Source organism: Sturnira hondurensis, unplaced genomic scaffold (genome assembly GCF_014824575.4).
Source record: "Sturnira hondurensis isolate 20B ecotype Veracruz unplaced genomic scaffold, ASM1482457v3 Scaffold0019186, whole genome shotgun sequence".
NCBI classification, from domain to species: domain Eukaryota; kingdom Metazoa; phylum Chordata; class Mammalia; order Chiroptera; family Phyllostomidae; genus Sturnira; species Sturnira hondurensis.
The window spans coordinates 1458271-1474343 of record NW_028091817.1 but is presented as its reverse complement, the minus strand read 5'-3'; the positions used below and the strand labels follow the sequence as shown (position 1 = coordinate 1474343).

The following is a 16073-nucleotide window of genomic DNA, read 5'->3' as shown; positions in this document are numbered from 1 at the left end:
AGGCAACTGCCAGGGAGTGGGGCAAGGGCACTGAGCCCTCAGCAAGAACCGGGGTCCTGGACCCTGCACAACACAGGTGCCACGTTCTCTATGGCCTGGATGAATCTTCAGGGATACTTGTCCCTGCAGCTGTACCACTTGCCCCTGAGCCTGGCCTTGCCTGGGATTTGCTAGACAGAAAAGGTAGTTTGAGGTGTCTTGTTCCTTTATTCCAGCTTAAAGGAGACTGAATAGGGTTTTGGGCCTCCTGACTGGGTACAGGCCACCTCTAAGGGACAGGCGGGTGGCTCAGAGCAGGGCACCCAAGTGTGAAGTATGAGAGTACAACACTGCTGTGGATGGAGTGATGCTGGGCCATAAATAAAAGTTACTGACTTTTATTTACGGCCCCCACCCTGTATGACTGGGCCATCACTAGAACATCTGGAAGGGGCAGGAGGGGAGAGGAGAGTTGGGTTAGAGAGACAGGGAGTTTGGATCAAGTCAAGGTTGAGGCTCCAGGCAGAAGTGAGGAGGGGGAGAAATCTGACCAGGAGTTCGGTAGGAGGCAGGATTGCTCTTTAAATTTACACTGTATCCTGAGGCTTGGGGAAAACTCAGACATCACTTAGTCCAGGGTTCTCAGACCAATGTGGTCCACCCTGCCTCTCTCACCTGAGACAGACATACCGATGAACCCAGCATTCTTTTCCACCAAAGCCAGGAGGCACCTCAGTCTTCCAAACAATAGCCAGGTAACAATCATTGCTCAGAGTCTGCATACCAATAAAATCTCATGAGTTTTCCTGATCTGTATTAATTTACCCACTGTATAAATCAGTAGTACTTAATAATAATTCACTTAATCCTCACAACACCAGGAGAAGAGACCATTATTAGGCCCATGTAGGGAAGATAAAGCAACAATAGCATAAAGAGGTCAAGTACGTTCTGAAGGGCAGCCAGCTATTGAGTGGTGGAGCTGGACTCCAAACCCAGGTGGCCCTGCCCCAGAGCCACCGCTCTCAATCACTCGGCTCTGTGGCGAGTGAGCCTCTCACGTGGACGAGACCAAACCAGCATGTATGTTGTAGAATTACTGCATTTGCAGATTCATGGAATGCTGACATTTACAGGATATGAAAACCATTCTGAGAGACAATCATGGAAAAGGTGTAATCATCTTGGTAAGCTTGCCAGATCAGAGTCTAAGAGCTTTTGTGAAAAGTTTCAGAAATGCGGCTTACAGGCAACGATTTACGGTCCCCTGCCTCTGATCTCTCATGTGAAAGATATGTACTTGCACACATTGCAGGAAACCTCACCACTTCCTTCCTAAGTGTCGGTCAAACACACTGATTACCTGACTAATTAGGCTGCGAAACTTCCCTTACAGATGGTGAAAATGAGCTATTCCACCCCACAAATTTCGTTGTGACATACCACCAAAAACATGTAGGAAGGTCTCAATGGTTTTACTGTGGGCAGCATGAACAATTTAAGCAAATCATATAAAAATAAATTAGAAACTAATGAAAATAATCTGTTCTTTCCTAAGGGGGGAAATACCCAGAACTGGGGGAACAAGGGAGCTAACACAGCAGGCCCACCAACGTCGGAACGTCCCCTTAGCAGGACAGGGGTGTGGAGGCCTGGGCCCAGGCAGCTCTGTGGTATGGGGCATCCCAAATGCCTCACCAGTGCTAACGTGGCTGGTGGTTTCTAGGCACTTGCTTTTTATTGTACCTGTCTGTTTTCACAGGCTGAGACAGAGCTGCTTCCCCAAGTCTCCAGAGAAAAGCCCAGAAGACCTAGTCTCCCATTAGCTCAGGATTTCAGACCGCCCTGTCTGTGCACTGCCAAAAGAATCAGCACTGAACAGAGGGGACTTGAATGCTGAGTACCACAGGTCAGGGAAGGCAACATTGCTGGCCAGCGCATGCTAATGCTCACAGAAGAGCCTCTGGGCGCCTGGATGAGGCACCTGTGCTGCGTGCCTGCTAGGCAGAAGCTGAGCCATGTGTGAGACACTCACCAGCATCGAGGCTGCCAGTAGCTGCCGTCCAGCCCATGACAGGTGGGATGGCTCCAACGATGGCTCCAACCCACGTGTTGGCAATGCTGATCCTCTTCAGCGGGGTGTAGCAGCAGGTATACAGGAAGATGTTGAAGAGCCCCAGGACTCCTGTGAGTGGGTTCACCCCCCAGGTCAGAAGGGCAACTCCTGGAACAGCACAGCAAGTGGCAAAGGACACAGCAAGCAACGGGCTGGGGAAGAGCAGAGAACACAGAGCTGTCACTTTCCAGGCTGGCGAGCCATACAGTGTAGTCAGAGCTGCTGAGGAGAGACTGCCCCCTATATGACGGAGTGACCTGGGAGGTAGTGCTGACACGGCCTCTCCCTTTTATGGGGCTTCTTCACGAAACTTAAAATAAGGACCCCCAGTTGTGGGACATGTGGTCCTCCCTCAGCTCACCTGTATAGGAGAGGTCGTCGCCTAATTATTGTTTCTCTTCATGGGGCTTTCGTGAGGGGGGACATGTGCCTGTGTTGCACAGCACTGTTTTACAGTCTGCAAAGTGATAGCTATGGATAAAACCCTCAGAACATGGTATTGTGAGATTTGGGCAAAACCACTCTGGAAGTAGTTCTGCCCATTTATTTATACCTCATTGGGAAGCACCACCTAATTAGTGATGATAGCTATGGCAGTGAGCCTGCTCGAGCCTCTGTAGGACATCGCAGGCTCAGTGTGGTGCCGGTGCTGAAACACGCGCCGCTCTGCAGTGCCAAGGCTACAGCTGGGTTGTGGGTACGGGGTTTCCAAGAGGAGGCCGCAGTGTTATGAATGGAAAAGAAAATTGTCAAATAAAATTATAAAATGGTAGTGAGGATTATAAGCCCAATTCTCAAGAGAGTCTACTTTTTCAGCGTAAATGCTGTACAGAACCTTGTGGAAGGCTTTGTGAAAATTTATATAAATTGGATCTACTAGTTCCTAAGTCTATGCATGTTCATTTACTCTTTCTAAAGAAGCCTACAAGAGGTTACTCAAGCCTGCCTTCCCCTTATAGGAGCCATAGTCCTGCTGCTGAGGAGACTGTTTCCACACCACTGAGCCAGGCTGCACTGCCTGCTCACTGGGAAGTGAGGGTCACGGTGTGTAGCTTCTCTGGGGCCTGGTTTTGGCCACAGCCAGTTCCCCAAAGAAGACAACCATCATTCACCCTCCCTCGCCCTGTGCACAGAGCTGCAGTGTTCCCACGGCAGGGCAGAAGCCCCGTGGTTACAAGTTAGAACTCAGCTGGGAACGGGGTTGGAAGAACAGGAAAGCCCATTCGCTGAAAATGCCAAGTGAAGTCAGGGAAATGGAACACAAAGCTGGCAGTGCCTTGACCTCCAGCTCCCACTTTGATATGGTGACCAGCACTCTCCTCATAGGCCTGTAGGCACTCTGCCCTGGAGACAGAGCCCCGAGGAGGGGGGTTTGAGGAAAAAATGGAACCTACAAGGAATATGTTGTTGTCAAGATGCTGACTGCATTGTCAGCCCTGAGGGCCAGTTTCCTCCTCTAGGCCTGGTTCCCTCTTCTTTCAAGACTTGTGGTCAGTGACTTCCACAGCCCTCCCTGCGGCCCCCTCTGTCTTTACTCTGCCTTTTCCTTCCACCACTCCCACCCTGACCGTTCCCATCTCTGAATCTGCTGAATGACCCGCATCTCCACTCCTGCTGGAGACAGCCCTGCGATCACACTAACTAACCCATGTCAAGAGGATGGTGCTTCAGTGGAGTAGGTTTCCTCTCCCATTCCTCGCAAGTGACTGTTTTAGCTCCTCTCCATCCTTTTCCGGTCGCCAGATCCACTCTGGCCCTTGATGCCTGCAGCCGATGTCCTTCCCTCTTACATAACAGAGACAAAGTGCCCTCCTCTTTCCTTGTACACCTTCCTCCTATTTGGGAGGAGGAGAATATCTTCTCTATTTTTAAAGACAAACTCTCCACTTTTGCTCTTATTTAATCCCCTCCTGAATCTGTCCTTATCTTTTATCTACACTGTCTACTGACCTTTTGCATCCTCAGCTCAATTACATTGTTCGTGTTCCCCCAGAGTCCTCACTATCCCTCTTCAAACCCAAGCATCCTGATGAAGCAGACTACGTGTCTTCATTTCCTTGATCCTTCAATTTCCTGTTGGCTCCTCAACTCTGTTTCAGCACCTACTGACACCAATTTCTCACCTGGCTTCCCAGTATAGCAAACAACATAAATGGCACCTCTGTGTTGTTCATCTCACATGTGTGCAGAGAGGCAAATTTTTACAGCACTGCAAATATTACAAATGTCTTCTTCCAATAATGTAGTTTATGGCTTATAAGAACAATTTTTTTTTTGCCCTGGCTGGTGTAGCTCCGTGGATTGAGCGCAGGCCTGTGAACCACATGATCACGGTTCAATTCCCAGTCAGGGCACATGCCTGGATTGCAGGCCAGATCCCAGCAGGGGAATCACGAGAGGCAACCATACATTGATATTTCTCTCCTTCTCTCCTTCCCTTCTCCTCTAAAGATAAATAAATAAAATCTTTAAAAAAAACAACAATTTTTTCCTTATGGGATTCTAAAAAGCTAGTTTTATTTTGGGTGGGAGAAAAAGGTAGTTCATAAATATTTTTATTTCTCCTCAATTGAACCCTGTGTGAAAAAAAAATACAAAATAGGTTTTTCATTCCATGATCTTTGGAAGCCAGCTGGATTCCAAAGTACTAGTGTTATGAAAGCCCATTCAGAAAAGCACACATGAATTTAATTTACTGAGATAGGCAATTTTATGTCTTACTTTCATTTCTGACCCTTCTCAAAATTACAGAAAACCTCATATGAAGCTTAATTTTGGGGTTTAAGTCAGTGTGCTCAGGGGTGTGAATAAAAACTGAGTGGGCTGACAAGGCACGTTCGTGGAAACGAGACCACTCAGGTAGGTAGCCAGGGTCATTCTCAGCACCTTGCTGACCAGAGGAACCCAGTCCCTCCTGGTCCTGGGAGCCTGGACTGGTGGACGCCTAGGCTTTCTCATGGGGTGGGCAAAGGGGCCTCAGTTACAAACTCTGAGAGGTTTATTTCCATGCTATGCTTTATTTTTCCTAAAGCATATTATAAAAGTAATATATGTTCATTTCAGAAAAATTGAAACTACCAAAAATCAAAAAGAAATTCTAAACTATTTACTCAGGGAAACATACTGGTTAATTTCTTTCTAGCCTTTTCCTAGTAATATATCTACTTAAAAATAACAGAACATACTGAATTGTGGTTTTGTTACCTGCTGTATTTCAATAGATCTTAATAATTTCCTATGCCTTTAAGAATTCTTTTTCTTGGTCACCATTAATAATTATACAGCAACCTGTTCTATGGATATACCACAGTGAATTCCATCAAAATACCCTGTTTGGACACTTCCTATTTTTCCATTTCTTTAATTAGAGATAATGTTGGGATGAATACTATATACACAGACTTTTGTTCACAGTGCACCAATCAGGATAAATTCTGAGGATAAATTCCTCCATGTGAGGCTACTGAGCCAAGTTTCAGAGATCTTGCGCACTTTAGGGACTTGGACGTGCGCCACAGGTCTCCACTGCAGAGTTTATACCAGTTGACACTTCCACCGGCAGTATCAGGAAAAGCCTGTTTCCAGAACCTGCATCACTACTGGGTATGGCATTAAAAACAAAACAAAAATTAATGTAAAATATGTTTACTGAGATGGATGATCCTCGTTTTACAGATGAGAAACAGTCAATAAGCAAACAACTTGGAAACAGAACATGTACTCAGGCTCACCTGCTGGCTCATTTAATCCTGAGGTACCCCCACCCCTACTGGTATGTGGGGCACACAGCAGATGTGGTGGAACTTACTGGTTGGTTCCCTTATTTCCTGGGTCTGCTGAGAGCTGGAATCTTTAGGCTGGTTGCAGACTCTGGTGGGGTTTCAAAGCTCCTTCAGTTTACCCCACTGTGTAAGTGGCCTAACTTTCTCCTACATTCCCTGAGATGAAAGTGACTGGGAAGTGAAGGAGGAGAACTGAAGGAGAGAGAGTAGGGGAAGGAGAATGGGGTAGGGGAAGGGGGTGGGGGAAGGAAGAGGAGAAGCAGCAGACCTGGGATGTGATATGAGGAGCAATGCCCTGGGAACACTTGCTGTGTAGTGGGAGACAGCTAACAGGGCAGCAACAATTAGTGTGGTGTGACAGAGGAAACGGCAGCCTGCGGGCACAGATGGGCAGTGTGCGGGCATACAGTGAAAGGTTTTAGAAAATGTTGTTCAAACTGAGACCTAGGGGACAGGTGGGTACCGGGCAGCAAGGGCAGAGAAGCGTGTCTCGGGCAGGGAAGCAGCAGGCAAGAAGGAAGGCAGAGGGCGGAGAGCAGGGCACAGTCCACACACCTGGTGTGCAGCATGAGTGGTGGGCGTGCTAGAGAGCAGGGAGCTTAACAAGGTCACATGGGGACATCTGAATGCTCCTCTGGGGAAGTGTGGAGTCAACAAAGTTTTCTCTGTTTTTGACAGAGGAGAGGAAAAGGATCAGATCTGCTTTTCAGAGGGATGGCTCCACCTGCCAGGGTGACCAGCAAGGAGACAAGCTCCCATGTGCCTACCATTGGAAGTTCATGTTGGGTGTTTTTGAGGAATCATGAACACCACACCACACAATTTTTATCAAATGCTGGTTGAAAGACACAGACCTCACCTATATCCTTTTTTTTTTTTAGAATTTTTATTTATTTATCTTTAGAGGAAAGGAGAAAAGGAGAGAAACATCAATGTGTGGTTGCCTCTCATGAGTCCCATGCTGGGAACTGGCCTACAACCCAGGCATGTGCCCTGACTGGGAATTGAACCGTGATCGTGTGGTTCGCAGGCCTGCGCTCAATCCACTGAGCTACACCAGCCAGGGCTAACTTGTCCTTGAATCTACCTAGGAGATATTCCAAAGTATCTTGGTGGGACAAATCCCACCAGCAGAGAGCAGGCACCGCCCTTTCCCGGCAGCTCTTGGGTAGAGGGACCTGGGGACGGGCTAGGTCTGCATTTTTTGTATCAGTTATTTTCGTCCCTAATTTGTCTCTCCCAAGTCTCCTTTTCATGCGGGCATTTTTTTGAGGAGGGGAGGATAATTTTGTCATGTTTTATATAGCTTTACTAGTTAACTGAAGCTTTGTTTGAAAGGAGGGAGAGTAAGAGTTAGATAAATGAAGCATTTGTCTAGATAAATGGCAGGGCTGTACACAATGAAAATACATCAGTAAAAGAAGCAAAAATTCTTTTTGAAACTGCCAAGTAGGGAGAGAATTTGCAAGAATAATGGTTCTGGGATAAAGAGGATATATCAAGTAGATTATTTTTTAATCCAGCATGAGGAAAAACTAGATTGATCACATGCAAAATATTTTTAAAGATTATTGGTGTGCTTGTGCATCCACAATGATTTCTGTAATGACCTTTATTAAGAAGAGAAATTAATATCTCTGAGGGAGTGGTTCGCCCTGGAATAAATTTGTATAGCAAAGAGCAGAAAAGCAGGTGAAGGGGGCATGATGATACTACAAAGATATTCTAATTTTCAATAAAACAATTAATATGTGACTAAGGAAAATAGCTGTATTTGATGAATGGGGGATGATGACAGAAAAAAATGTAGTTATTTTCTTGAACTAAAAAATTTTTTTCTAGTTATTCACTCACTCATGCAAATAGGTTTATGGCTTATGCTGAGGGTTGAATGATGATCTATTTCCAAACTCATATCCAAAACTGAACTACATTTTAAATTGAGATCTTCTACCAAGCATCAGTGCCTGGGATCTTTCTACTTCTGCCTTTCCTGCCCAAGGCTACTGTAGAAAAGGAACTAATAGACTATGAGTGAGGGAAATCTGTCAACATGTTTCTATGAATTATTTATTCCTCCTTTAAAACATTTCTTAGTTTACTAAACACCAATCCTTAGTAGCTTGATCAAAGTGGAATTTTCTACAAAACTTAGAAACAAATGAGAAGAGATATACAAGCTTTAATTTGATTTCTATTTATTGCACTTAATAAATGTAATTTAAATTACCTGACTTTTAAAATAACTTGCTGGAAAAATATGGCCTTTTGTTTAAGTAATGTATCAGAGAGGGCTACACAATGTTATATTAAATCAAGAAAACTTTATATTTTAAGCAGCTCTGTAGGTAATTGGTTTAAACAAAAATTAATCTCATACTTTTGGGTCATTATTTCACAATAAATAATTTTTAAGCTACAAAATAAAATTTCCCTTCTTCAAAAGCAACCCCCCCCAAACTTTAATCAAACCAAGCCAATTTAGCTTTAATTTCATATGTAAATTTGACACTTGAGCTTTGGTTTGAGTTCTTGGGGAAAGCCTCAACAGATAACTATTCTAAAATGTCTCCCCAGAATTTTATTTAGGAGTTTTCCATTTTTGAAGAAGTCTCAAGTTATAGACACTGCAAGGTAGCAGAGGACTGACATAAAGTCACAATTTAAGGAATATGTGAAGAAAATGAGGACAAGAAATGTATTTTAAAAAATTATACAACAATGTTCAAAAAGCTATCACTTGCATAAAAATGATGGAAACCTACTTAAAAGTTAAACTAAATGTCTAAACATATTTAAAAGAAATTCAAGAATAAGAAAGTATTTTTGACATGGTTATATTCATAACATGGGGACTGTGGCATGTATTAGGAAAACTTTTTTTTCAAGGAGAAAAAGGTTTGAGCTGAATGAGAATTTGAAAATTGCAAGAATGTTATTAATATAGGAGGGAGAGATAAAAAAAAGCTAAGAGATATTTACTCTACTGTTGATCCCTGAGATTCAGCCTTCTAATCTCAGGGATTCTAAAGAAGAATCACAGGGTGACTTAAAAAATTAGGCTATATTAATCCAGTTTAAAGTAAGGATAAACTATTTGTACAAAGACTGGAATTTTCGGAGGACAAATTCCTCTTGTTTGATCCCATTCATGAAAACGAAGTTTCCAGTGGAAGGGTCCAATCTCAGTGCAGTGCCCAAACTCGAGCTCAGGGACTACCGATGAGTCCCTCCATCACCCCAGCTCCCAAGACACCTGCCACATGGGAGACACATGCTTCTCCTTTTTTCTGGTTGAGCCAGATGGTTTAATTCTCCAACTCCCTATCGTTTTAATTTATAAGATTGTATAAAAAAGAAAAAAGCAGCTTAGCTCACCTACGTAAAGTATCGGTGGGCCCATCTCCTGCACCCCACACTGGGAACCAGAGCCTCCGGTCGGGACAGTGCATGAAACACACACCTCCTCAGGGACAGGCTTGGCAGTGCACGGAAGTGGAGCGGCCGCCTGAAAAGTGAGAGAGGTGAGGACCATGGGATCTGCTGCTCAGGTCTGGATGGCAGATACAATGAGGAAATGTGCCAAAAAAGCCCAGGAATCTGGGACTTTATGTTAAATTTTTCTATTTTTCAATGTTGGCAAATGTAGAAAAGCACAGCTGGCCAAATGAAAAGGGCTTCTTCAGGATCTGGCCTGTGGGCTGCTGCTGCTTCTCAGTCTGTGGTCTGGGTGGGGAAAGCCCTTCTGTACACATCAGTTCCTTGGCCTGGTTAGAACAGACGAACACACCCTCCCCCACCCACTCCTCCCTACACCTCTCTCAGTCTTCGGTGTGAGCACTGCCTCTAAGATGCAGCCTAGACATCTACACAAGTCCTCCAGAAACATTCTCCCTAAGCCTCTTTCCCTTCCTCTTCCTCCCACCCTGTGGCTGGCACAGCACTTCTCTGTTCTTAGGACTGCAGGTCTGTGGCCCTGCCTCCCTGCCCGGCCACAGCCTAGCTGTTTCAGTGCCTGTACTTTGTTCCATTCATGTTCATACTCCCCGTACCCAAAACGGGGGCCCAAAATGTTGGTTGAAACAAACTTACAAACGCAAAAGAGAACACTATCTTACGACTCACCATGGCTCACCTAACACCATCAATAAGAAGAGCATTTGATCATGTCAAAACTTTCCCATCACCTTATTTGAAAAGAGAAGGAAATAAAGTATAGGACATCAGACTAAATGACTCCAATTATTAATAAAAGGTGTTTGCTCCTATAACTTCTTAAGTGGCCACAAGTGATCAACTTAGTTACTATGATGTGATTGTTAACTCTTCATATTTATATTTATTAAAATATCCGAATATCTGCAGCTATAAAAAGGGATGAGAACTGCAGAATCCTCCAACTCTAGGACTGCTGTCCATAAATGTTCACAATTCACAATGCTTCAAAATTGTTATAAATGCTTTCCTTTCTCTTGTGACATGGAGAGAAAGGACTATCTTCCAGTGATCCTCTCACACACCTGTTGTGACAACCGGGTGTGACCGATATCCACAGAAACTTTTTGTTGACTCTTCACATTGTGGTTCATAATGCTGAAGGGTTTTATTTTAAGAGCAAAGTTCTCTATGTTCACACTACTATTATTAATCCGAGACCAAATTTGTTCTTCCTGCCACTTCAAATGACCAGTTAATGCTAAAACAAGAAATCTTCATATATATAAAATGTTTATGTTCTTATTACATTTGCGGATATATTCACACCAAGAGACTAATCATAACAATCTCTAGAAGGTCTGCAGAGCCTTAGCCTAGTCTGGGTGCACGTCCACTGGGCTGGTGTGGCTGGTGTGGCTGGTGATGGATAACGTTCCCTGGTCCTCTGCAGCCTGCAAAACGTTTACATTTGCTTAAGTGCTTACTGGTAAAACCTTCAGTAAATTTGAAAAATGTCTCCTGTAAATCCCTATAATACTTAAGCTAAACCCTGTTCTTTAAGTTAATAATGCCAGCTAAATAATCCATTTCATTTTGAAAACTCAATCTTTGTCATTCATTGAAAAGCCAGGTATTGGCCAGCCCCGATTCCAAGTGTTTAAATTTATCCTCTCTAAATAACCTTTCACTCTGCCCTTATCATTCTATCTCTCCACCTTACAGCCCACACTCAAAGCTTAGAAGTTATAGATAACTCTCATCTGATCCATTAAGCTGGAACAACTGATACTGACATGTATTATTTCCCTGTCAACAACACCAAGATGAAAAATGGATAATCAAAGGAGACATAATCAAAATACAGATGTGTTTTAAAATAATAAGAAAGAAGGCCTAGCCCAGGCCCCACTTCTGCAGGAAGGCTTCACTGTCCAGTCTGTCCTCACCCGAATTTTCTTTTCCAACCTCCCAGAGAACTGCTCTTTTGTACTAATTCATTCATTTCACTCAATACATATTTATGGGCTCCTTTGTCCTGTCTGCTAAGCATTTTATGCATCTGGCTAATGTTTTTCACTGAGATTATAAACATTTTGAGCATTATAAAAACAGGATGGACAGTGCTGGTGACATTATAGGTAATCAATAAAGTCTTAATGAATTGAATTAGACATGGGAATTATTTAATTCTAAAATGAATACAGGAAACATTAGGCCTTGACATTCTTAAGAAAGATTAAATTAGAATGGATGAGAAAAAAGGTTATTACTTAAAAAAATACATGTGTAAAATACATTAGAAATTTAGGTCTGAAGGGTCTTAATTTGGATAAACATGGCAGATTAAAGGTGTCTGTAGCCATATGTCCTCTCTAAAAACAAAGAGAAGAACATAAAACAGAAAATTTCCACTTTAAAGGAATCAGGAACCACTCCAAACGTCCCTGCCAAATACAGGGCAGACAGTGAACGAGGGTAAATACCTGAGGCAAAATATGATTCAGTAACAATTACATTTGACCACAAAGGAAGGAAAGAATTTGATATGAAGTGTGTGTACTGGGGTGGGAGCTGGATTCATATACTGGAAATATACAGGGGCTGGAAATATACAGGTGCAGTGGAGCCAGGGCCTGAGATGCCTGACTGGCCAAATGCAGACTTGCCTTAAGCAGACGCAGCCCTGGAAGAGACAGCCTTGGGCACTGTCCCCAGCCCCCAACTGTCCCCATACTCCTTCCACTGCCACACTCCTTCCACTGACTGCACTAAGCTTGGGCAATACAATTTTCTGTCACAAGGCTTTGGAACTGGGACAGAGCATTCAGCTGGAAGACCTTGGGGGCAAAGGCAAGGTTACCATATTGAAGATGCATCCATTTAAGTGAAAGTGGGATCACAAGAGCCAGTGAGAGAGAGAACAATGAAGTGGAAATAAAGAGAAAAGCAGAGATAAATAGTGAGAGTGGGAGCTATAAACCCTGACTGGTGAAGTGGTGAGCACGCCACTCTTTCCAGAAGTCTGGCTACAAAAAGGGGAGAACAGAGGAAACATTATGTGTGGCAGCTGATCAAACAAACTTTTCTCTAAGATAGAAGGACCGCTTGTCCAGATATTCTGTCAAAAGGGGAGACCTTGAAGAGAGGCGGAGAGGAGCACCTGCTTCCAGGCAAGCTGGTGTCTAGGTCTAGAGCATGCAGACTGTATAGTAGAGGCAGGGTCCCATAGGCCCTGCGCACCCTTAACAACTCCCAGACACAGGTGTTAGATTCTGGCAGCTATTATCTGCTGTGGAAAAATGCTTAGTCCTCCTATGAAGAACTGAGATGTATCTTAGGAAGAACTATTGGGGACATTCACATGGAACTACACCTCTTCCTCTGACCCCTCTCCAAAACCACCCGAAAACTATTAAATCCACTTTATCCAATTATCCAATGTGGCAAGTAGACACAGAGCTTCATTAAGTGGAAGGGTTCAAGGAAATGAAAACCTGAAGGACAGAAGTTACTGGTAAGAATGTAAAAATGGCAGAGAAATATAAGTGTTAAACCATATCTTGACTTTGCCTGTGACAAGTTCCTTTATCGAGTGTGTCCAGATGACCAGCAGCATGGATCCCTTAAGCTGGGACAGGCTGTGCTTACAATCAGCCTCAGGGGAACAGACGCAGGAGTTCAGCCATAGGTTAACAAGGATGAACTCTGTGGTGAGGAGCCAAGACCAGAGGTTAAAACAGCGCCATTCTAACTCCAGGGCACTTTTCTCTGGATGTCAAGATGCAAGTGCTGGAGCACGTAGTACCACATGCACCGTGACTCCAACTTCACCCACGAGCATCTGGGATGCATCCTGAGGGCTGTGAGGCACAATGGACTCAAATATACCTAGTGGTCCCAAGCCATTGAAGTCTCTGATAAAGAATTCTACCACAAAGGCCCCAGAGCAAAGTGAAAAGCAGAGAGCCGTGAGGTTAAGTGTTGCCACAGGAACTACATTTGGTAAATAGGAGCTGCAGAAGGATGCTTCTATTAACCACCTGTGCATACAGAAGGCCACAGCGCTCTCCAGACTAGACAATCAGAATAACTAATGTAACTTCTGTGTCCCTGCAAGAGTAGGATGGATTTAAACATGTCATCTTAGTATAAAAAATGCTATTTCTTTTCACTAGTGAGGAAAACAGAAGCAGCAACATTTTCCAAAATAGTTGATAAGGGAGACAATCTTTTCCTTCCTTTCTTCCTCCTCCTCCTGTCCCCCACCCCTACCACCCTCCTCTTCCTTTTTTTCTTATGATACCTTCGACATACAGAATTGGCATTTATGTAGGCAATAAAGTGATAAAGTACTAGCCTTTGAATTCTCCTTGGGAAAATGAAACAAATTACAATGCAATTTCATAGATTATGTTCTCATTGAATGTTACTTTATTTGTAAAGGTTTTTTCCTTTGATTCTCAAAAATAAATTACAGAAAATTTCTGTTGCCTAAAATGTAAAGGGTAAGAGTTATATTGTAATTGACTATTTCAAAAACAGTCAATGACCTTACTATCCCTTTATCAAATATATTCCATGCCATTTTCTCCACTGTCTGGAACAACACAGACAAACGGCGGCAGCCCCAGATGGACAATGACACGGTGAAGGGACTGGATGCATGCACGTTCACCTTCTTGGAACCTGGTGGAGCTGCAGTCTATTTAGCACAGCCCTAAGGGAAAAGTATGTTATATACAAAACTATCCTACAAAATCCCCTGAAGTCACCTATAAAGTACATGCAAGGTTATGTGTGTACAGTTCCAAAAAAAGAAATAAAATAACTTTGTCCACTAAAGCTTGAGAATCACTAAGTTATATTAAAAGGGGAACAGGCCCTGGCTGGGTAACTCAGTAGGTCAGAGCATCACCCCTATCAGAGAAGGCTATGCTTTCGATCCCTTGTCAGGCACAGACAAGAATCAACTGGTGAATGCACAGAGAAGTGGAACAACAGATCAATGTCTCTCTCTCTCTCAAATCAATACATAAAAAATTGAAAAAAGGGGGGAACAAAAGAGAAGTTAACATTGAGAGGGCTGGGTGTTCACACTCTCCTGCCTTTAGTGAGACTCTCAGTGGAGAAGAGATGGAGAATTCTAAAGGGTTCAGGTCCCTGCAGGCTCTATGCCATTCTGTCTTCAAGCTCAGCACCAGCAACCAGATGCAGGCTGTGTTTTTGTTGTGTTGGCTGTGAGTATTTCACTGGGAAGTTGAGCTGCTGCTTTGCTGGAATTACGTTCTCATGGCTCCTTTGCTGTTCTACCTTATACTGAGTTATGCAATACCTATGCAAAGTCCTGCAGACTTTAAGAAAGGTGGACACTCACAGAGACGCACAGAGATACTCTTTAAGGGACAAAAGTTGCAGAAGAAAGAAAAATGGAGACAGTAGGAAGAAATGGACATGAAGAGCAAAGGCAGAGGGCAGAGATGGGCAGAGTCCTTCTTTGGGAGACTGGTGATCCACAGGAAGGCAGAGAACAGGCACAATTTACCTGAATCTGTGGGCCATAGTGGGCAGCCTCACGCTCACCTCCACCGTGACCACCCTAGTCCATGCTCTCACCAGCTCCCCCCACCCCCTGGACCTGTAACAGGTGTCTCTGCTCACTCTCGCAGGCCTGCAAGTTCGCTCTGAGGAACCGCAGTCTTCATCTTGGAGAGACTCCTGGAGGATGGTGATGAAGAGGCACAGGGCAGACACAGCAGAGAGGCTGCTCTGTAGAGCTTGGACAGAGGTGTGCACACAGAGCACAGAGGGGGAATGCCAATGCCACCTCACTGGAGCGTGGAAACAGCTTCCTTCCAGAGGAAGGAACACTTGGCACAACACCTACCCGGGCCGTGAAAGGGCAAGATGAGTACCCCTGGCAGGGATGAGGGAAAGCATGACACCTCTAAAAAATCAGCTGTCCCAGTTAGTCATGATATAACAGTAAAGGGGAGTGCAGTAGGCACGAGGCTGGAAGAACTGGGGAGGGTCAGATCCGAAAAGGCCTTATATGAAACAGTGAAGAACTGAAAACAAGTATTTTTCCTAACTATATTTAGGAAATCCCAAAAGTTTTAAGTCAGAAACCAATGTGATCACTTAGGGAAAACCCACCTGGCAGCTGAGTGGAAGAGCAATGGAAAAGGGTTTGAGAGGAGGCAGAAGGAGCAGGGGGACACAAGCAGTGGCAGTCCGACACAAGAGCAGAGGGTGACAGGGCAGGCACTGCCAGGGTTAGGAGACTGAAAAGACCCAACCTGCTGGGGAGTCAGTGAGGGGAAGAAGAGAAAGTCCAGAATGGCTTGCAGGTGCTGACTTTGGAATGTAAGCTAACAAGTATACAATGAAAAGAACAGTTTGGGAGAGAAAGTGATGAATTGGGATAGATGTTAGGAATCTGAGCCACCTGCAGGGGCATCCCCAAAGCAGTGTTCAAAGGGCCAGGCACAGGAGAGCAGCGTGGGCTGTGGCCACAGACAGTATGGAATGGGGCATCTATGGGGGAGGTAAAGAGGAGGAGGCTGCTGACCATGACCACCAACAAAGGAGCCAGAAGAGGAGGAGAAAAAGAAAAGTCTGGCAAGGGACAGCTGGGGGGCTCAATTCTCACTCACTGGCTCATAGCATCAAACTTCATTCCTTCTATGTCACCCCTGACCCCCTCAGGTCGGGTGACGTTCTCCTCTGTGGACCCCCTGTCACTCAGGCTTAGTGCTCAT

General features: G+C 44.4%; 1 protein-coding gene across 1 annotated transcript in view; it reads right to left on the bottom strand.

The window, feature by feature from the left end:
• The window catches only part of COX10 (cytochrome c oxidase assembly factor heme A:farnesyltransferase COX10), a 117328-nt gene that overhangs the window by 13300 nt on the left and 87955 nt on the right, over positions 1-16073 (bottom strand). The window contains exon 6 of the mRNA XM_037070932.1: positions 2015-2247. Coding sequence (XP_036926827.1) covers positions 2015-2247 — 233 coding nt within the window. The remainder of the gene's footprint in view (positions 1-2014; positions 2248-16073) is intronic.